At 35.2% G+C, this 22,334-nt stretch overlaps 1 protein-coding gene across 3 annotated transcripts in view; it reads left to right on the top strand.

Annotated features, from left to right (window-relative positions):
• PCDH15 (protocadherin related 15) overlaps window positions 1-22,334 on the top strand; it is a 2,110,989-nt gene that overhangs the window by 1,613,105 nt on the left and 475,550 nt on the right. For all 3 annotated transcript variants that reach the window (XM_074232276.1, XM_074232274.1, XM_074232275.1), the window contains 2 exons: window positions 3,092-3,200; window positions 13,232-13,344. In XM_074232276.1, the coding sequence (XP_074088377.1) occupies window positions 3,092-3,200; window positions 13,232-13,344 (222 nt within the window). The remainder of the gene's footprint in view (window positions 1-3,091; window positions 3,201-13,231; window positions 13,345-22,334) is intronic.

The raw sequence follows: 22,334 nt of genomic DNA, 5'->3' as shown, positions 1-22,334 counted from the left end.
TCATACTTATTTGATATCTAAAAAAATGAAATTTAAACTATTGAATGCATTTTAATTCAGTAAAACACGCATGGATTAATAAATCTTGTATAAAATAGGGATTTAAGAAATGCTTATGGGATAAATGATTTAACGAGAAAAAATGTTCATTCAAAGGCAAGTGAATGCCTTAAAAACTTAGATTTCATCTTTTCCTATTCAATTTAATCATTCGTTATTAAGCACCAATTATATGCATACTCCTAGGAATTGGCATTATATTGTAGAGTTATTACATTTGCAGGGTAATATGAAGCAACCAAGAGGACTAGTAACTTGACTGGAGGGTTAAGTTGGGGGTAGGATGAGGGAAAATTCATTTAGGAGGAAACAGTTGATCTGGACCTGGAATAAAACTAGTGATTCACTTGTATATTCATAAATAGTAAGGAATTTACCATAGCTCATAAGCTCATAAGTGACTTTATTGGGGTGTTCTTTTGGTCAACTTAGTGATGTTCAGTCATTCTCCCTCTCCTTGACATCATTTGTGATTTTTCTTGCTAGAGATAATGGAGTGGTTTAGCCATTTCCTTCTCCAGCTGATTTTACAGATGAGGAAACTGAGGCAAGCAGGGTGAAATGATTTCCCCAATATCACATAGCTAGTGAGGCTTTGAGGTCTGATTTGAACTGATATAAATGAATATTCCAGACTCCAGAGCCAACACGCTATGCAGTGCATCCTCTAGCTGCTACTAATTCAGAATAAAACTCCTTTTATCACTGAACTCTTGGGGAGATGATATGCTTTACTGTTTAAAAACCATGATGATGGTGGTTATCCTTTGTTCTTGAAGAAGACCATGACAAGCACATGAATTGAATTTGAGCAAGGCGGGGCTGTGCTAACACTTCAGCATCACCTTCTCCTCCAGAGCCTTCTGGGTTCAGTGGCCAGACATGGATCAGGATGGCTGGAGATGGCCCTGGATGTGGGACAATCAGGTTAAGTGACTTTCCCCAAATCAAACAGCTAGTAAGTGTCTGAGGCTGGATTTGAACTCCAGTCCTCCTGACTCCAAGGTCTGTGTTCTATCCCCTGCGCCACCTAGCTGCCCTTGCAAAGATCCAAGATTTAAATTCAGAAAAGAGCTTAGATCCAAGACCTTTGAGTAAAAACATCTCATGCAGTAGATAAGGAACTTGTGGCCCTAAGCCTTGCCCAGTTCCTCATATGTAAATGGATTCTGGGATATACATCTTCCTAGTAATTGAATTTCTTCCATTGTATCACAGTCCCTCTCAGTAGAATCTTCTGTGCTTTTTAAAGTAATTATTATGAAATCTATAGAATTACTAATGTCTCAGAAACAACCTGAAAAAAAAAGACATGGTAATGATAATATGTGAAGGATGTCAGCTATGGAAAATTGCAAAGAGGTGACATTTATTTTTATTAAAATCATCTCTGTTAGAAAGATTAGTGTTGAATTTGGTGACCTGAAAAGACTTTTAAACATATTGCAAATCTTGACAGATACAGAAAAGGTAGTATATAACAAGATTTTGATGCTTAATTATGAGACAAGAGGTGATAACCGGATCTACTGTATAGAAACATTACTATAAAAACACCCTTCACTTAACTATAATTTATTTGCATTAAAATACTAATATATTTTGTCCAAATAGTTTAGGAAGGAAAGATTATAATTCTTACATTATTGTAAATCATTCCACCTATTAAATAGAAATTTTATCTTACAAAGCAATAGAATTATTTTATCTCCGACATTGGCTTTCTATGGGAAAAATGAGGATTTTATTGAATGTTAATTTGTTTCATTCTTTATAGTCATTATCAATTCAGATAGTTTCTGGAATATGGTGTGGTATAGAAAAAGAGCCCTGAATTGGAAGTTGAGAAAGGCTTGGTTCAAATTTGGATACTAAAATGTAACTAAGGGTGATCCTTGACCCACTGCTACATCTCATTCACATATGAGTTTCCACATATGAGTTCTGGTTCAAAGAACCCCGTGGGTAAATTTAGTTGTCCCAATTAAATTGTTTAATTTTACCAGTTAAAGAGAAGCCTAAATTCAAAACCAAAGCCTTAAATGAAAAATTATAATATTGAAAGATTACCACCATTCAAAAACATGGACTCAATGCCACAAATACACAAGAAAGAGTGGTTACTTATAGGAATCAAAAATAAAAAGCATATATATAAAGTGCACTAGATTCAAGGCTTAGACCTAGGAAATACATGAAACCATCCCACACCTCGCTTAATGTCATTTTCTCCTTTGAAAAATGGGGTAATAATATCTGGAGTATCTTATCATCTTAATTTCTTATCCTCTCAGGAATGAGATTTAAAATATATTAATCCATTTAATAAATATGTATAAAATATTTTCTTTGGGTCAAGTCTAAGGTAGACACAGGGTATGGTACTCATATTGGAAATCGGAAATAGGATTGGAGGAAAATGAAAGAAGGGTAGCCTTAGCCATTCCATGAAATGGATGATGCTGGAGGAACTCACCAATGGGAGAAATGGGTAGACATTAAAGACAGAGGGAGGTATTTCAGATATTATCATTATTATGATTTGACAGGAAAAGAAACAACTTCCCAGGGTCATAACACATAATTGTATGTTATACGTAGAATTTGAACCTGTCTTTCTGATACTATGCTTAGGTCAGCAGCCTCGATTCTATGATAAACCTTCATAGAATCAGAAGATTGTTTTAAAATTATTAAGCTTCAATGTACGTTAGTTATAAGGAATTAAATATTTCTGCTGTTAATCTCTTTTACATCCATTAAGTCTCCATATCAGAGCTGTAATTTCCATCATGTGGGAATTGTTATGAGGACTGTTCATAATCTTTTTCTAATTTAGTAGATAAATCTGAGTTTTAGTTAGTTGTCCACAGTCACAACTGTCTAAGGAAAGACTTGAATAGAGGACTTCCTGACTCCATATTCAACAATATCCATGCTATGACCCTCTTCCTGACTGTAGAAACTTAGACCTTAAGATTCTGATGGTTTAATGCATCGCCTGAGCTAACCTATCTGAATTTCATTTTAGGAAGAACTGAACCCCATCATTGTCACCCCCCCAATCCAAGCCATTGATCAGGATCGAGACATCCAGCCACCTTCTGATCGGCCTGGGATCCTCTTTTCCATCCTTGTGGGTTCGTATCTGCTAATACTTTGACACATTTCCATCAATGAATGGTTGGCTGAAATCAGATAGGCATAATGCAACATAGGATTTTGAAAAAGAAGAAGTCATATGAGTGATGGAGGAGAGAGAATTCTTGAATTGAAATTCAACATTTGGGAAATTTTTATCATTTTTGAGTATTTCTAGACCATTTCTGACATATGTGTCTGTTTTAAAATTTCTCTAGCTTCAGAATATTACTTGAGAGTAAGTTCAGAATGGCATTATTGTAGTTATATGGAGTTGGGCTAGGAATAAATAGGAAAAAATGGAGATGAGATAATGGTAAAAAAAAGTAGAAAGATTTTTAAAATATAAACTTCTTTCTTGTACATGATCCATTTTAGTGTTATTAGAACATTTACTTCATTTGCAAACTGATGCAGACTTCAATTTCAAGAATATCCCTTGATTGTCACAGAACACAATAAACTGTTTATTTGTGACAATAGAGACAGAAAAGAGAAAATAATAAAATATCACCTCCAGGCCTCATGTATACTGCATTAATCAGTTTAAAACCTGAAAAGATCCTTGGCCTTCTCTGGGATTCTGTCTAGATAACTCTTCTCAAAACTGTTAAAAGATACAATTAAATTAACTTGGATTTCAACAAAGCTCATGCTGTTTTATTATGCATTTCAAGTCTGTGTCCTCAGAATTTTATAAAGAATTCTCATTCTCTCTCTCTCTCTCTCTCTCTCTCTCTCTCTCTCTCTCTCTCTCTCATGTCTGGTTGTCTCTCTCTGAGCATCACAAGCACAAAGATTAAGCTCCCATCTGATCTCTCTGGGTCTAATTCTCCATAATTTTACTGTAAGGAACCCAGCTCCTACAAGGAGACCCCCAGCATCTTCATCATCTTTATCCCTTGCTGGGGCCTCCAGAGCGGTCAGATGAGGCTGCTTTTTTGAAATGCTACTCCATCAGAACCAAGACTAAAGTGGTTTAACTGGGAAATTTCTCCAAATAACAATGTTTGGAAGACAATGGAAATATATCCACTTTTTAAGCAAGGAGAAAAACCAGAGATTAACACCTATTTTTTTGTTGTGTTTTCCTTGCTGATAATATAAACCCCAGTATCTGGTGTCTAGCAGATCTGTACAGCAAAAGAGGTCAGTCAGTTGGCTCACTAGATAGAGAAACCAACTGAAGTCAGAAAGACCCGAGTGCAAATCCAATCTCAGACACCTCCTAACTGTATGACATTGGGCAAGTCACTTAACTTTGTCTGTTTTTCTCAGCTATAAAATCTGCTGGAGAAGGAAATGACAAAAGCCACCACTATCTTTGACAGATAGGGTCTTAAAGAGTAGGATGTGATTTAAAAGAAAATGACTCAAAAATAATAAAAGAAACAAGTTTCCTACCAGGCTTATTTTTTTATTCTTTACTTGGTATGCAATTCAACTGCTATACGACTTTGGATACAGCAATTTATTTTGCTGAGGATCAGTATCTCACCTCGATAGTGAGGTTGGAAGTATTAAATTGTTCCTGTTGCTTGTTCTAGAGAACAAATTGTGACATTCTCAAGTTAGATGTGATGATTTGGACATTGCTTGGGTAGATATAGATGATGTTACTATCTAAATCACTTGATTATTGTATGCCCACTCAGAAGGTACTAAATTTTAATGCAGTTTGTACTCACTATTAACATCAGTAATTAGGATGAATAAAACAAAATTTACCTTATTTCTTCATTATGGACCATTCATATTTTCAGAATAATAATAATATAGAAAAATAAGTGAAAGAAAAAAAACATTTTCCCCAAAACATAAAATAGAATTTGATATTGATTTGTATTTAGGGCGATTTTTTGTTTTTGGCCTTTGGGGTGCTAACTTATTGACACTGCTGTTTCTGGAAGCCTGCTATGGATGGGGGGTGCTTTGGGGTTTTTTGGGAAAGTTCATATTTTGATGGAGCAGCTAGGTGGCACAGTTAGAGGACTGGCCTTGAACTCAGCAGACCTGAGTTCAAATTTGACCTCAGACAAATGAGACTTAATAGCTTATGTGTCTTTCGACAGGTCCCTATTGCCACCCCTCAAAAAAGCAAGCTTATATTTTGAAGTGTATATTTTCCAAGAGAAAGACAACCTGAGTCTTTATTGTTAAAGTCCTTTGTTCATTGTTCACATTATTTATATTCTAGGAAAGAGAACTTTGAATAGAAGACTTCCTGACTCCATATCCATGCTATGACCTTCCTCCTGACTTTAGAAACTTAGACCTTAAGGTTCTGATGGTTTAATGAATCACTTGACCTAACATTGAACTGTCAAAATATTATCCCAAATGGGATTTAAAATCAGTTGTTCTATGAGTTTAGAGATTGATTTTACAGAATCCAAGTAGATATGTCTTGAAGAAATGAAGGTCCACGCTAAGTCCTTATTTTAGAGATAAGGGGGATTTGAAGGTACTTCGGACTGACTCTCTCTGAGTCACAAACACAGATGATATTTTTCCTAAGCTATCTTAATGAATCCCTGCTAAAGAAATACTCAGCCAGCAGTACATTTCTGTTTGCCCTAGGGGGTAAAATTATTTTACACTAAGATATATTGTTACTTAGACAATTCTTGGTGACATCTACTAAATTATTCACATGTGAGTTATTCAATCATGAAAATGGTACAGAAATTACTCATTTTACCTTATTGGCTTCTCTGCCTTTATAGCTTTCCTTCCTGGAAATGATTATGAACCCTTTGGAGTAAAGATGAGATGCCTCGTAGTATTTGAATGTATATTAAAAATGGATAGTAGACAGGGGCAGTTAGGTGGTGTAGTAGATAGAGCACTGGCCCTGAGTTCAAATTTAGCCTCAGGCACTTAATAATTACCTACCAATGTGGCCTTGGGCAAGCCACTTAACCGCATTTGCCTTGCAAAAAAAAAAAAACCTTAAGAAAAAAGAGTAGCTATGCTTAGGGGAAATATTGACATGATGGAGACTAAGAGGAAATAGACACTTAGAAAAAAAAAAACCACATAAAAGAAACATCACAGAAGCTAAGGGAATAATCAGGCCAAGAAGACAGTAAATGAAATGAAAAATCCTCAGACATCAGGGAGAATTAAATAAAATATATGACATAGTAAGTATAAAGCGCTTACTATGTACACAGTCCTGGGCTAAATCCCGAAGACCCAGAAGTGTAGGATGGAGAGATCACCTCAATTTTCTCAGCATAAAAGAAGACAGCTTTTATTTGAGGCTAAAGTGACATAAGAAATACTCTGGAAAGAATGAGAATCACCCTGCAAAGAAAAAAATAAATGATTGTTCTGCATCAGTGAGGACCCATTTAAGATAAGATAACCTAAATTTGTAGTGAACTAAATTGTGGCAGTTGCTTTACCTTCTCATGCAGTGATTAGAACTCAGAAGCAGGAGAAGAGAAAGAGGTTTGAAGAAACTGGAGGTGGTAGCAGTAGCAACAACGGCAATAATTACAGCAGCAACAAAATCATCAGTGGTACCCATATAGGATTTTAAATTTACTAAATACATGTATTTATTTTCTTTCTTTCCTTCCTTCCTCCCTCCCTCCCTCCCTCCCTCCCTCTCTCTCTCTTTCTCTCTTTGTCTTTTTCTTTCTTGCAATAGAGTTAAGTGACTTCCCAAGGCCACACAGCTAGGCAATTATTAAGTGTCTGAGGGCAGATTTGAACTCAGGTTCTCCTGACTCCAGGGCCCGTGCTCTATCCACTGCGCCACCTAGCTGCCCGTATTTATATTTTCTCATTGAATCTTCACAAAGGTTTTGTGAGATTGATACTGTTTTTTATATGTACGATACAGATGAAGAAACTGATGCAAAGTGCTCATGTGAGGACAAAGAATGATTTAGGTGGAATGAAGCAAAGGAGATGGAAAGATAGACATTTTTGAATGGGCAAAGGTTGTTTCAAGCTTTGGTAACATGGATGCAGCACGTATAAAGGGTAGATGACTTTTTTTTAAGTCCCTGTGACCCAACTGCCATCTTTCTATATCTGCACAGAATAAGTATAAGTGGGAACATAATTCTCACTAATCTTGATGGTTGCCATGATGTAACCTCTTTCTTTCTATATCCCCTACATTTCCATCAATTTCTAAGCAATGCAGAATATGTCCACATAAAATCGGTTTGGATTACTCAAAAGGAGTCTTAGAGGAGGAAAGGAGATCTGAATCCTACAAAATAGTCTTTAGTCACTTACAAGTGCCACAAAAATGTCCCTTAGCCTTGGATACATTTTTCCTTAAAAGCCTTTTCATCTGCTTTCCTTTAGTGTTCTAAGGAGTGCATTAAGACCACGTGTATTTTTCATCCTGTTGGTAATATTGAGTTCCATCCCTGGCAATATAATGGGCAATCCATCAATGTTCCTTAGTGATTGAATGCACTTCTCCAAATGTTTATTAGTCATTGGCTGCAATTGATAAAAGGTGAGAGGGTTAGTGCAAATCTGCACTTGAATTTAACACTCTTGCTAAAAATATTGTACCATGGCAGCCATTCTTCCCAGATAAAAACTAACAATGATGCACTATAAAGTATATCCTCATGGGAAGTGGGCATATATCATCGAATTTGAAGTCTCAGAGAACATGATGACCACTTCATACCTGAACAAGGACATGGTGTGAGACATGAGACAGCATCGCCTGCAGAGTCCACATTGATGTTCATCATTATCAGGATCCATTTTGACTGATTTTTCCTAAGTTCCTATGAACAAAAATATTCTAAAAAACCATAGTGTTCATTTTGCATTGTGCAAAATTTATCATTGTTAAAAACCTGGTTCAGTTTAAAAGAACTATCTATATTAACCGGAAAGATTTCAACTTCCTTAGTAATGACAGAATTTTTTAAATATACTTGCATACCACATATATATTTCTCCTTAAAGACAAACGTGTTGGTCAATGAAAGACCAGTCTGAACAAAAAAGCAGCAAATCACTTCTGTGGCAGTCCATTTCCAGTGGTATTCTATAGTTCATTGTTATGCATTCTCTAGCCATGCAGAAGAGAAATCCACCCCCCACACACACTATCTATGAGGCAGCCTCTCAAGGACACAAAGACAATTTCTCAGTCTTAGTTTTACTCCAAATTAAAGATTCTCAATTACTTCAACCTATTTTGTTACAAAGCTTGAACTTAAGGCCCCTAAACCTCCCTGACTATTTTCGTATGGGTCCTCATCAGTTAATCCATAATCCTAAAAGAAGAGATGTCCTTTCCTCTCAGTTCCTGATTTGTAGAACTTCAGACCTGAAAAGGATCTTGATTATCTTGATTCATTAAATCATTTGGTTCCTCTAAGCATGATGGATCCTTGTCCATCCAAGGTGACTCTGAGATGTGTGCATCTAAAGCAAGATGTGACATCATGAAAGAAGCAAGGAATAGGGAAGTCTTTGTCCCCTAGGACTTAATTTGTAGCATAATATGAGGCAGGACACTGCTTTCTTGAGGGAGACTTTCTTCTGTCCCAATCTTCATTCATGGTTCTATGTGAATTCCTTATGGTTAGAAATTACATGCAAAGGAATTAAATCATTTGTCTGGCATGTATGTTCCATGAGACATGTTTTTTTTAGTTTTTGCAAGGCAATGGGGTTAAGTGGCTTGCCCAAGGCCACACAGGTAAGTAATTATTAAGTGTCTGAGGCCGCATTTGAACTCAGGTCCTCCTGACTCCAGGGCCGGTGCTCTATCTACTGAACCACCTAGCTGCCCCTCCATGAGACATTATTTAAGAGAAAATACTACAGGAAAAATTCCAATAGTCATTCTTAAACTAGGAATGACAATCCCTTCTTTGTGACTATGAATAATAATGGTAATAATAATAATAATAATAATTGTGCTTTTGTCTTTCATTTTTTAAGAAGACGATGGCATCAGGGGGGTGATGCCATGACAAGTACATGAATTGATTTGGGGGGGGTGCTTTGATAAGTCCCCATACTCATTTTCTCCTCCAGAGTCATGTGTATCCAGTGGCCAGATAGGAATTTGGAGGAATGGAGAAGACCTTGGATGCGAGGCAGTCAGGGTGAAGGGACTTGACCAAAGTCACACAATTAGTAAAAGTCAAGTGTCTGAGGATGGATTCAAACTCCAGCCCTCCTAACTGCAATGCCAGTGCTCTTTGCACTGTGCCACCCCTTCAAAAATGTATGTTAATTTGAAATAAAGTTAACGTTTCCTTCCATCCATACATCCATCCAGTTACCTTGTTCCATCCATTGTTACAGTATGGTTTTACCCCCTTATTCCTCTTATTCCCCATTCATTAACTATGCAATGAATAAAGCAATCTCATAAGATCAAATGTGACATATTCTTCAGTCATAGTCTACTTGAAAGATTTTTAGCTATGCATTAAGAGAAAAAGTATAACAAAATTATTCTAATTTATTTTTAAAATTAAAATTAAAAATTTTCATGAGTTTTATGACTGAAAAGGGCCTTGTACTTGGTAGGGAATTAATGTTGGTCTAAGTGAGGTAAATGATCATCTCATACTTTATAAAATAATCTATAGAACCTTGGGGCAGCCAGGTGGTACAGTAGATAGAGCACCGGCCCTGGAGTCAGGAGTACCTGGGTTCAAATGTTGCCTTAACCCCATTTGCCCTGCAAAAACCTAAAAAAATCTATAGAACTCCATTCAAATTTTGGCAGCAAACTTTTCAAAAAAGGTTTTAGAATTAATTCAAAATATCTTCTGTTAATATATTCTTTAATAATGCAGAAGTTTCTTTGACATCATTAATAGAGTATGGAGAGCTACTGATAAGAATAGATTATGTAAAATATAATATATTAATACCCAAATAATTTTGCAGATTCAAGGTATTCTGTAGGTTCTGAAAGTGGCCCATGGACACACAAAGTCATTAGTCCTGTCCCTGAGGAATTTATTATCAATAATGAAAAGACTTGGGCATGTTTATAGAGATACATATAAACAGAGTGGAACAAGCCAAACATAGCTTCCTTTTTATCTTTTCTTAATCTGCAATTCTGAACCTACAATAGTTGTTGATTATAATGGATATCAGAGTCAGAGAGTATCACTTTTATTGCAATAATAGCTAGCGTGTACATAAGTGCTGTAAGGTTTACAAGGTGCTTTACATAGTTTATCTCATTTCATATTCTCAGCTCTGTGAGATGTGTTATTATTACCCCCATTTTATAAATAAGGAAATGGAGGGTGAGAAAGGTTCACAGAATTGCCCAGTATTACATGACTAGTCTGAAACAAAATTAAACCAAATTCTTTCAATGCCCATTCCCCCTTGCTTGTTCTGTTTTATGCCTGTTTCTGACTCCTGCCACGTTCCTTTTAAATCTTGGCTCATTCACGTGCACAATAAGTATTTGAGAATAAAGCAGAAAAGAGTGCTGAACATTTTTATTTATTTGTAATTTGCTAGCCTGTATTTCTAATCTTGCCGAAGCTGAGGCAGGGATCTCCATTGATCTCTACTGATCTATCTAAGATCAAAATAAGCTGATTCCATTCTGGCATTCACTATGTGTCTCCTACAAATTCATGCATTAGAAAAACATAGTTCAGAAACTTCCCAAGGAAAGCCACTCAAACAGCAAATTCTTCTCCTCCTTCAGGAAGAGTCTAAAGCTCCATTCCTGAAATGTTTAATTACAAACTGGCTCCACTCCACCATACTTGAAAGCATTGTCTCCTGGTTACCTGGGAAACAGGTTAATTTATGGCTGTTCTCTGCCTTTGGACATTACAGACATGCAGGAAGACACACTCTGTCTTAGTCAAATGCTATTAATGACTTCACCAAAAAAAAGACTTTTTTGATGAAAGTAAAGCAATTTTTGATTTGTGGCATTGTGCCATTAATTCTCAAAAAAGGGAAGTCCACTCCAGCCTCTACCTGAGGGTCCTGGCAGTTAGTACAGCAGAATGGACTGTCATCAAGGGGGAGTTGCCCCAAATTCAGGTTTCTTGGCTCATTTTATAAAATGAGATTTGACTTCTATTTATATAAAATAGAAGCTAGCAGCAGAGACAAATAGGGCATAGAGAAATATTGAAATTTATAGGCAATACACAGAGATAGATGGTTGATAGAACAATAATAATCTATATTATCTAAGAACATAGATATAGATATTTCAGCTTTGATTTCCTTGGTATCCCTTTCACTACCAGTGTTGGCTGGCACTTTTTCTGTAACTTGAAATATTAGAGACTTGCTGAGGGTGCAGAGAGGTTGTGAGTTGGCCAAGATCCTATAGTCCATATATGTGGGGGGGGGCAGGAGGGAGACAGAGAGAGAGAGAGAAAGGGAGGGAGGGAGGGAGAGACAGAGACAAAGACAGATAGAGACAGACAGAGAGAGGATGCCACGAAGTATTTCTTAAGCAGGTACCATACCCTGAGCAATATGTAAAGGGCTTCCTGACTTCCTTTCAGAGTAGCTTTCTAGCTACGCTGCCACCCTGATTCTAACTAATATATTCATCCCCATACACTCCTCCTTTGATATCTCATGTTGGCAAGAGTGGAATAGAGATTTCTAGATTTATTTGTATATATGTATATGCACATATATTTATATATTTATATATACCTATATATAATGAGTGTATGTGTATATGTGGTATGGGTGATGTTAAGATCTTTGATCTCATGTGTAAAAGAAAACTCTAACAGTTGATGTACTCAATATTGTCCTTCCTTGGAAAATTCAGAACTTCAAAGATTTGCCCAGAATCACAAAGCTAAGAGACAATAGAGAGAGGACCTGACTCCAGGTTGTCCAGACAAGGACAGATCCTTGATCCATTAGTCTGTGGTACCTTGTTGTCTATCATAGGAAGCTTTTAAGATTTAGTAGCATTGCAATTAGATAATCATCTGGTCACCATCAGAGAACCTTGATTCCAGGTCTATCTCTTAAATCTGTTTGATATTTGATCTTTTTTTTGGACAGACTACTTCAACTCTCCAGGCCTTGGTTTCCTCAAGTATTCAAGGAGGGAATTGTCTTTGGTGGCTTCTGATAGCCTTTCCAAATTTAGATCTATGATCATATGATGATAGATGATGGATAGATTGAGACATGGATATATAGATAAGAGAAAGATATATATATATATATAATATATATATATAATATATATAAAGAGATAGAGATAATTAGAAGATAGATAAAGAGACAAAAAAATGTAGAGAAATATTGAAATTTATAAGTGATCAGCAGATTGAGTTAGATGATAGATCAGTCTTTATCCACATCAAGATACATTCTAGGTCAGAAAAACAGAAATGAACTAAATGAGAATTAAGCATAGACCCCGAGATGTAAACCTGAGCTATACTTCATAAGCCATTTACTGCAGCTCTCTAATTTTATATGAAGGAATGAGATACAGGGATATTAATTGATCCTGAAATTCACATAGATAATAAATATAAGGAGGCATCTGATTCCAGAACCAGAATGTTTCTCATTCAGTACTGTACTAGAAGAGGTCACTGAGATATATTTGTTTTCTTTTTTTTAAATTTTATTAATTTAAGGGAATGGGGTTAAGTGACTTGTCCAAGGTCACACATCTAAGTCATTGTGTGAGGCGGGATTTGAACTCAGATCCTTCTGTCTCTAGGGCTGGTGCTCTATGCACTGCACAACCTAGTTGCCCCTGAATTTGCCTTTTTAACATTTCACTCTTATGGTGGTTGTCACTTTCCAGGATTTGAATTTTCAGATTCATTTGAGAACATTCACTTGAAAGACCGACATTCAAGCTTTGGCAAGAACAACCACCAAACTTAAAAAAGCTAAAACAAGCGACACCAAAGCATTGATTTACTAAGGCCGTTTTGTTTTTACTCTTTAAGTAGCTAATGAATGAAGTTAATGGATCAGTTTGATCTCATAAAACTGATTTTGATCAATTCCATGTCCCCCATATGTCTTTCCACAGGGACTCCTGAAGATTATCCCCAGTATTTCCATATGCATCCTAGGACTGCTGAGCTCAGCCTCCTGCAGCCTGTAAACAGGGATTTCTACCAGAAATTTGATTTGGTGATTAAGGTAATTTCCATTCTGGTTGCATTTCCTTTTGCTTGCAATGCGTTTAGTAATAGATTCTCTGGGGAGGTGGGAAGATATGTCTAACTTAAAACCATCATTTGGGGAGCCAAGTCAATAACTTTAGAGAAAGAAAACAATGTGGACTCCAAGAATCTTAATTGTGTTAGATTCCATTAAAATAATGTATGCTAAGATGAATAAAAATATTTGCCAAACTATTTATGCCTAATGAAAACATCTGAATATAAATTATTTATGTAAATGTAATGAGGTCTCTAACAGGTATCATATATCCTATCTTTTACCATCCTGAACAAATTCATTCTTAGATGATGATGATGAATACCATTCAGAACACAAGAGGCTAATTATGGGCAATGTAAAAATGTATATGACTTTATACTGTACTGGTCCCTCTGATTTATATATTATATTTCCCATCTTTGTTTTTATTATATTTTTCCCCAGGAAACTAAAAGCATTTGTCTATTTAGAAACTTATTTGATTTATTCCTAATGATTTGCCTCATGTTGAAATATATTCATGGACACAGAAATCTTTTTAGAACAGTGGCAGATTATATTTCTTATGGTAACTTTCTCTTGGAATTCCTTTTAATATACATTTCAATTCAAAAAGCATATTTGACTTGGAAACATTCTGGTAATTGTTTGAGGTTCAGTGGAACTCCTCCTTCTTCTTTGTCTTTATAATTGGATTTCAATTGCACATTTATTAAATACCTACTGTTCACTTAATCAATCTTCAAATAATTCCTCCTCATGAGAATTTTCCCTAATTTGTAATCAATGAGTCATTTTCCAGGCTGCCAAATGTAACTTTAATTGCAGATGTGTATTGTGATCATTTTGTTCAAATTGAGCCTCCAATGTTTACCATTCAGTGATGTTGACCCTGAGCAAGCCACTTAAAATGTGTCTACCTCCATTGCTTTATTCATTAAATGAGAATTATAATAGCCCCTACTTCTCAGGTTTGTTGTGAGGAGAAAATAAAATAAAATTTTTAAATGCCTCACAAACCTTTAGCCATGATATAAATGCTAGAGTTTGAGCATATAAATTTTACGCTATTGAAAAAAACCCATCAAATTAATTTTTTAAAAAAAGTTTAAATCCCAAAGGTATGGTAACAGAAATCTTTTGGTTGAATATAATAAGTGTTCATAATGGAAAAATGTTACCTAATCACATAATCTTAGAGTTGGAAGGTATTTCAAACTCTAATTCATTCCTGAAAGAGAGTAAGAAAAAAACTCATTTTATAATGTATTTTGCAAGTAGCCATCCATCCTTTGACTAATGACCTCTGTGGAAGGGAATCTGCTGCAACTTAAGGAATTCCATCATTTGAATAGTGCTAATTGCAAAAAAATTTCTCTTTATAGTAAAATAAAATGTTCTCCCAATTCCTATCCTATATACCTTTCTTTCCCTCTGGAGTAAAGCAAAACAAGAGAAATCACTTTAGGTCATATCACTTTATCTACTTGAAGACAGTTGTAATTTTCTTTCTTTTTCCATATGTGTCTGTGTGTGTGTGTGTGTGTGTGTGTGTGTGTGTATTTGTTCATCTGACATTGATTCAAGATTCTTCACCATCCTGATTGTTCTCCTTTTGACTCTCTCCAGTGTACTAAAATCCTTCCTAAAATATGGCGCGTTTATAGAACTGCAAAAAACAGTAATTGAGGTATAATGTGTGTTTGTTCATCTATCTAATCAATTATTAATATATTTATTTATCTATCTTTCTATTGAACCACCCATTCATCTGCCTATTTATTGGTATATATATATATTTAATTTTTTTCTCTTATTTATCCAACAATCCGTTTGTTTTTCTGTTTTATATTTCTTCATTTAATTGTATTCTTTCATCTAGGACTTTTGGATCTTCGCAAATAACTACTGACTATTTATTTTACAAAATTTCTCTTGGGATTTCTTTGCTGATAAATTCTCTGCATATTTAGTAGAGTTCAAAAGGTAGAGAAAATTCAAAAGTAGTCCCTTATCGGACGTTTGGAAACTTCTGATCTGAAGTATTAAAGCAAATGCTTTTACCAAGTATGAAGAAATATTCAAACAGGCATCTAGTTTGCAACTTCTTTCTTTTTGAACATTCACAGTCTTATGAAAATCATTTTGTACTCAGTCAATTTAAGAAATATTTAATAGATACCCACTCTATACAAAATGTGGAGAACCAAAAAAGAGAAAAAGGAAAAGGGTCCCTGTTCTCTGGTATTTACATCATTTTGGAAGAACAAACAAACAAACAAATTTGATGACCATTTTATTTATCTAGTCTTAATTTTTCTCATGGAAATGTTCAGAAGTGTTCCGATGTACCTTGCTAAGGTTATGTCTGAATGGAATTGTCTTCCTTAAGATCTTATATTTTTTAATCAAAAAGCCTCTTTGTGTGGTATATGTAATAGAGAGAAAATTGAATAGGGAAATGACTTGTCTAAAGTGACAAAATGGAAGAAGAAAAACTTGACCCTAGGTCTTTTGATGTCAAATACGCTATTTTTGGTACACTGTCTCTCTGCATCAATGTGGAGCATAGAATTATAGTTTTAGAGGTAGATTGGGTTTAGGTATTAGGTTGTCCTGTCTCCTTAATTCTAATAATGAACAAACAAATTCAAAAAAAGATGAATTAATGTCCCAAGTCACATTAGCATGCAGGCAGCACAGCCAAGACTGGGTAGAAGATTCTCAAACCTGGTAGTCTTTTCTTTTAAGGTTTTTGCAAGGTGATGGGCATAAGTGGCTTGCCCAAGGCCACACACCTGGGTAATTATTAAGTGTCTGAGGCTGGATTTGAACTCAGGTCCTCCTGACTCCAGGGCTGGTGCTCTATCCGCCACCTAGCCACCCGCAAACCTAGTAGTCTTTCCCCTTCATAACACACAGATATATTATCAGATAACATTGCAAAGGGGAAAGAATTATTAATGCATCAGTGATTTTGGCTTCAAATCCAACTCATAATAACAACTTTTCAGTCACTTTGGTTCCAGAACGTCAGTTTCTTCATCTGCAAAATGAAGTATTTGAAGTAGATGACCTATGAGATGCAGATTTCAAATTCTAGACTAATGAATCAAATATAGATGTGAAATTAAGTGTCATTAGGTCAATACCTTTTAGATGAAAATTGTTGTTCAGTTGTCTCAGTTATGTCTAACTATAAATTCGATTGGGGTTTTCTTGGCAAAAACATTGGAGTGGTTTGCCATTTCCTTCTCTCGTCTGTTTTACAGATGAGGAAACTGAGGCAAACAGGGTTGAAGGTCTTGTCCAGGGTCACACAGCTAGTATGTGCCTGAAGTCAAATTTGCATTCAGGAAGATGAGTTTTCCTGTCTAAATGTCTATCACTCTTTCCAGTGGACCACCTAGAACTCTTTATAATAGTCTGCATGAATTTCTCCCCAAGGGAGAGTACTCATTTTTTCTGCTAAATATTTTATTTTCATTGTTAAATGATAAAGCCACAAAATCTGCCTCTTTTTATTGATTGTCATTTTCTCTGGAGTTTTTTTTTTTAACTGTTCCTTGTGCCAGGGGAGACAGGTGCTTCCCAACTAATCATTCCCCAAGTCTGACAATTAAGACATGAAATCTTTATTTTTCTCAATGACCAGAGGCAAGTGTACTGATTTACCTGAGTACGGTAACTCAGTTTATCAATTATGAAAAAACATCCATTACCATAGGCCAAAGATGATGTAGTTTAATATTTTAATAACAATTTTTGTTCTTAACGAAAGTTTTTACAGGCATGATTAGATTCAAATTACTGTGTTTTGTGTGCAGTCAGGTATCAATATATAAGAATAATAATGTGCCACCTGCTTGAATAATGACTGTGCGGCTTGCTATTGTTCAGGGGTCCATTCAGCCTCCACAATTTGGCACTATTCCTCTGGAGTGTCTATTTTTTCTTTTTAAATTTTAATAATTCTAGGAAATCCGTTGACTTTAAAAGTTTTTATTGGACATGATCCCAGTTTCCAAATGAGGAAATCATAATGAAATGTTTGCACTGAGACTTTGAAGAAGTCCTCCTTGAAGGATGATTCTGTCCTTTTAACACCTTAGAGCCCACCATCCATTAGAATTGTCTTTTCATTTTTACTTATTCCAGTGAGTTCTCCTTCAGCCTGTCAAGTGGAAATAGAAAGATGATTCTAGGAAAGAACTCCAGTGGCCAAACTAAATAATTTATTTTTTAAAAGAAAAAAAATCATACAAATAACCAAAACAGCTTCATTCTGCTTGACCCTCATTTGAGTAGAGGAAACTAATGCATCCCATAATGCTTGAGACATTGACATTAGAGATTACTGTGAAGACTGAACAACTAATTGGACTAACTGCTTTAGTAAGACAAACAAAAATATTCAAAATGAACTTGTGTTTTAAAATGGAATTTTGGAGCATACATATTTTGGGTAAACAAACAGGAAAAAATAAAAGGAAACAAAAGGGAAAAATCTTGAGAAATTGTTCTATCATCCTTGAAGGAAATTCAGGATCCCAAGGTGATAGTCCTGATAATACGAAGAAGATAGTCAAATATAGTCGGGGGGGGGGGGCATTAGACTAGTTGAAATCTCACCTCTGATTGTTGGTGTCCATCGAATGATCAGCAAGTCATATAGATGATCTGTGCTTCAAATTTCTGATTTTTCGGGATTTCTGGTCTGGAGTTTAACTGGAGATTTTTAATTTGTTCTTTCCTTACATTGCTTTCTCTTCTTGCTCCTGTCTTATTGTGCTATTTTATGGTACTTTGCCTCCCAGTCATGTAGGTTTTCCATTTTAGATGTATCAGAAGTCATCCAGGACTGAGACTAATAGTCTCAACAGATAATCCTTCCTCCCAAGTTATTACTTAGAAAAATGCAGTAAGCAAAAATTGGGACCCTGACTCAGGAGAAGTTTCTCCTCCCTTCTTCCTGATCTAAGGGCTGTAACAAGGGACCTGATACATCTCAGGTTTTCCCCCTTGGCAAAGAGACATATAAAGGAGAGCAATCCTTGTACTTCGCCTTAGAATCCTGAACTTCCTTCAAGGGTGATAGAACAATTTCTCATAACCCTATAACCTTCAATGTGTGTATTATCCATTTTATTTTGTCTTTGGAAAATTTTAGCTTTTAATGCTGACATCAGAATTATTTAAATATATTTTGTTTCTTCTAGAGTTTTGGCTTCTTTTCTTATGCTGTGTATCTATTTTATTTATTTAATTTTCACCCTGTTACATGCAAAAACAACTTGGAACATTCACTATTAAAACCTTGAATTCTGAATTCTCTCCCTTCTCATCCCAAATGCCTCATTGGGAAAGCAAGTTATTTGATATAGGTTAAAATATGTAGTCATGAAAAATATTATAATGCTCATGTTGTAAAAGTAAACATGAACACTCTCCCACAAAAAAAAAAATTTCAAGAAAAATAAAGCAAAAATGGCATGCTTCAATCTGTATTCAGACATTGTCAGCTCTGTCTTTGGGATGGATTATTCTTTAATCATAAGTCCTTCAGAGTTATCTTGGGTTTCAGCATTGCTGAGAAAAGGTAAGTCATACTGATCTTCCCACAGCATAGTTTTTACTTTTCATAAAATTCCCTTTGCATTTGCTCCTCTGAGCTTTTTATTGAGATAACTCTGTTCATCATTTTTAATATAAGAATAGCATTTCATCTTAATCACATAACACTCTTTGTTCAACCCTTCCCCAGCTTATGGGCATTCCCTCAATTCCAGTTCCTTACTCCCAGAAAAGAGCTGCTATGAATATCTTTACACGTATAATTCCTTTCCCTTCCTGTTTTTCATCTCTTCTGGCATATAGACCTGGTTTGGGGCATTACCAGGTCAATTGCCCTTTGAGTATAGTTCTAAATTGCTCTGAAGAATTGTTGAATCCTTTCACCATTACTCCAAAAATTATATTAATGTCTCATTTTTCCTACATCCCTTCCAACATATCTGTCATTTTCTCTTTCTATCCTACTTGCCAGTCCAAGTAAGTATAAAGTGGTATTGTCAGAATTGTGTCAATCGCCATTTCTCCCGTCTACACTGAGTTAACTCAGTTTTTTAACAAAAATGACTTCGATAGCAGTGATTACTTCATCTGAAACTTTTCATATCTTTTGATCATTTATCAATTGTGGAATGGCATTTATTTTTTTTATAAATTTTTATAAATTTGCCTGTGTTTTAAAAAAGGAGGTCTTTTAAAACATTTTCCCTCACAGTTACTTTTGCTATTTTCTTCCGTCCTATTTTCTACCTGCATTTATTCTGTTATCAATCTCCTTTCATCCATTCTCTCCTCATGGGACTATCCCCTCCCCCAATTTTCCGTCCCTTCTGTCACCCATCCCGACATCCCACCCCTTTCCCTCTTTAAATCTATTCTGATGAGAGTTAAGGCTCACTAGCTCCCCCTCATCTTCCCCTCTTCCATTCCATTGCAAAAGTTTTTTCTTACCGCTTTTATTTGAAATAACTTGCCCCATTCTACTTCTCCCTTTCCCTTCTTCTCAGTACATTCTTCTCTCACCTATTAATTTGATCTTTAGAATATACTAACCCTTTAAATTGAAAATCCACCTGTGTCTTGTCTGTATATGCCCCTTCTAACAGATCTAATGAGAAAATTCATTTGACTTTGAGTATCAACTTCCCATGCAGAAGTATAAGAAGTTCAACATGATTAAAACACTTATGATTTGCCATTCTTCTTTACTTTATGTTTTTAAAGTCAAATTTTCTCTTCATCTCTGATCATTTCAACAGGACATTTTAAAAAATCACTATTTCTCTGAGTGCCCAACTTTTCCCTTGAAAGAGAATGTTCTGTTATGCTGGGAAGTTGATCCTTGGTTGTTTTCCAAGCTCTTTTAACTTTCAGAATATCTATTCTAAATCCTATGATCCTTTAATGTAGAAGCTGCTAAATCTTATGTTATCCTGACTCGGTTCAATAAAAATTGAGTTTCTTCTTTCTGGCTACTTTTTTTATTTTCCTTTATTTGAAAGTTTTGAAATTTTACTATAATATTCCTGGTGGTTTTCATTCTGGGATCCCTTTCAAAAAATGATTGGTAAATTCTTTCAATTTCTATTTTACACTCTACTTCTAGATTATCAGAGCAGCTTTCCTGGGCAATTTCTTGAAAAAGGACATCTCAGCTTTTTTTTTGGTCCTGGCTTTCAAATAGATTTTAATTATAATTTTATTTTTTAAATTTTTACTTAAAATTTAATTTATAATTTAGTAATAATTTTAATTTTTAAAGAATTTTTAAATGTATCTCCTTGATCTATTTTCCGGGTCAGTTCTTTTTCTAATGTGATATTTCACATTTTCTACTAATTTTACATTCCTTTGATTTGAATTGTTTCTTAATTTCTCATGATTATTAACTTCCCTTTGCTCCATTCTGTATTTCAAGGAATTATTTTCTTCAGACAACATTTGTATCTCCTTTTCCATTTGGCCAATTCTGTTTTTTAAGGCCTTCTTCTCGCAACCATTTGGACTTATTTTTTCTTTTTTTCTTTTGACCCAGTCTGCTTTGTAAGATCTTATTTTATTCAGTACTTTTTTGTATCTCCTTCATCAAGTTGTTGATTTGGTTTTCAAGATTTTCCAGCATACTTTTCATTTCTCTCTTGTAAAAAAAAGTATTTCTTTATTTTAATTCATTTGTACATCCAAGTTACAAAATTTTCCTCCACTGTCCCTTCCTACCCCCCTCCCATCAGTAGGGAACAGTGAAGTTAGTATTTTATATACATATTTTGTTAAGCATCTATACATATAAGTAACTCTGGTCATGAGGAATTAGTATTAAGGGAATGAGACACATAAGAGATAATTTTTATAAAATGTTCACCAGATTTGGAAGGGTAGATTTTTGTTTTGCTTTTCTTCCTCTGGTTAGGGATAATATAGTCCATAACAGTCAAATACAGTTGTCCTAGCTTGCTGAAGTGTCAAGAGGAGCTGCTTCCATCAAGGTTGTTCATTTCACAAAGTTGTTGATGTGCACATTCTTCTCTTGTCTCTACTCCTTTCCTCTCAACATCAGATTCCATAAGTCATTCCATGCTTCTCTAGAGTCCAACCATTTAGGGTTTCTTATAGAATATTATATTTTATAGTATTCATGTACCATTACTTGTCTAGCCATTCCCCAATTGATGGGCATCCCCTCAATTTCTGATTCTTTGCCACTACAAAAAGAGGTGCTATGAATATTTTGTAACATGTGGGACTTTTACCATTTTTTTTTTTACAATTTCTTCTGGACATAGTTCTAGAATTGGAATTGTTAGGTCAAAGAGTATGAACACTTTTAGTTTCTCATTTCACTTAAAGAACTTTCCTATACTTCCCTTACTTGATTTTTAAAATCTTTTTTGAGCTCTTCCATACTCTGAGACCAATTCATATTTTTCTTAGATACCTTGGATGCAGAAAGTTTAACTTTGTTATCTTCTTCTGAGTATGTATTTTGAGCTTCCATATGACAATAGTAACTGTCTATAGTCTGGATTTTTTTCTTCTTGGCTTCCTCATTTCCTCAGCCAATTGATTTGTCTTCTTTAAGGTAGGACTCTATTTTCATAGTGGAGGAAATACAGCCCCAAGCTTTTGAAGAATTTTACAACTGTTTGCAGAGATATTTCTAGGACTTCAAAGATTTCATTTCTTCCAAAGTCTTTTAATTTTTTATATTTAAGGAAATGGGTTTAAGTGACTTGCCCTAGGTCACACAGCTAGGTAATTATTAAGTGTCTGAGACCGTATTTGAAGTCAGGCCCTCCTGACTCCAGGGCCAGTTCTCTATCTACTGTACCATCTAGCTGCCCCTTCTTTCAGGGTATTGTGGATGGCCATGACTGCCCTCTGTGTCTGTGCTTTGG

The sequence above is a fragment of the Macrotis lagotis genome, chromosome 4 (assembly GCF_037893015.1).
Source record: "Macrotis lagotis isolate mMagLag1 chromosome 4, bilby.v1.9.chrom.fasta, whole genome shotgun sequence".
Lineage (NCBI taxonomy): Eukaryota > Metazoa > Chordata > Mammalia > Peramelemorphia > Peramelidae > Macrotis > Macrotis lagotis.
The sequence above is the reverse complement of the archived record's forward strand: the minus strand, read 5'-3'. Positions and strand labels throughout refer to the sequence as shown.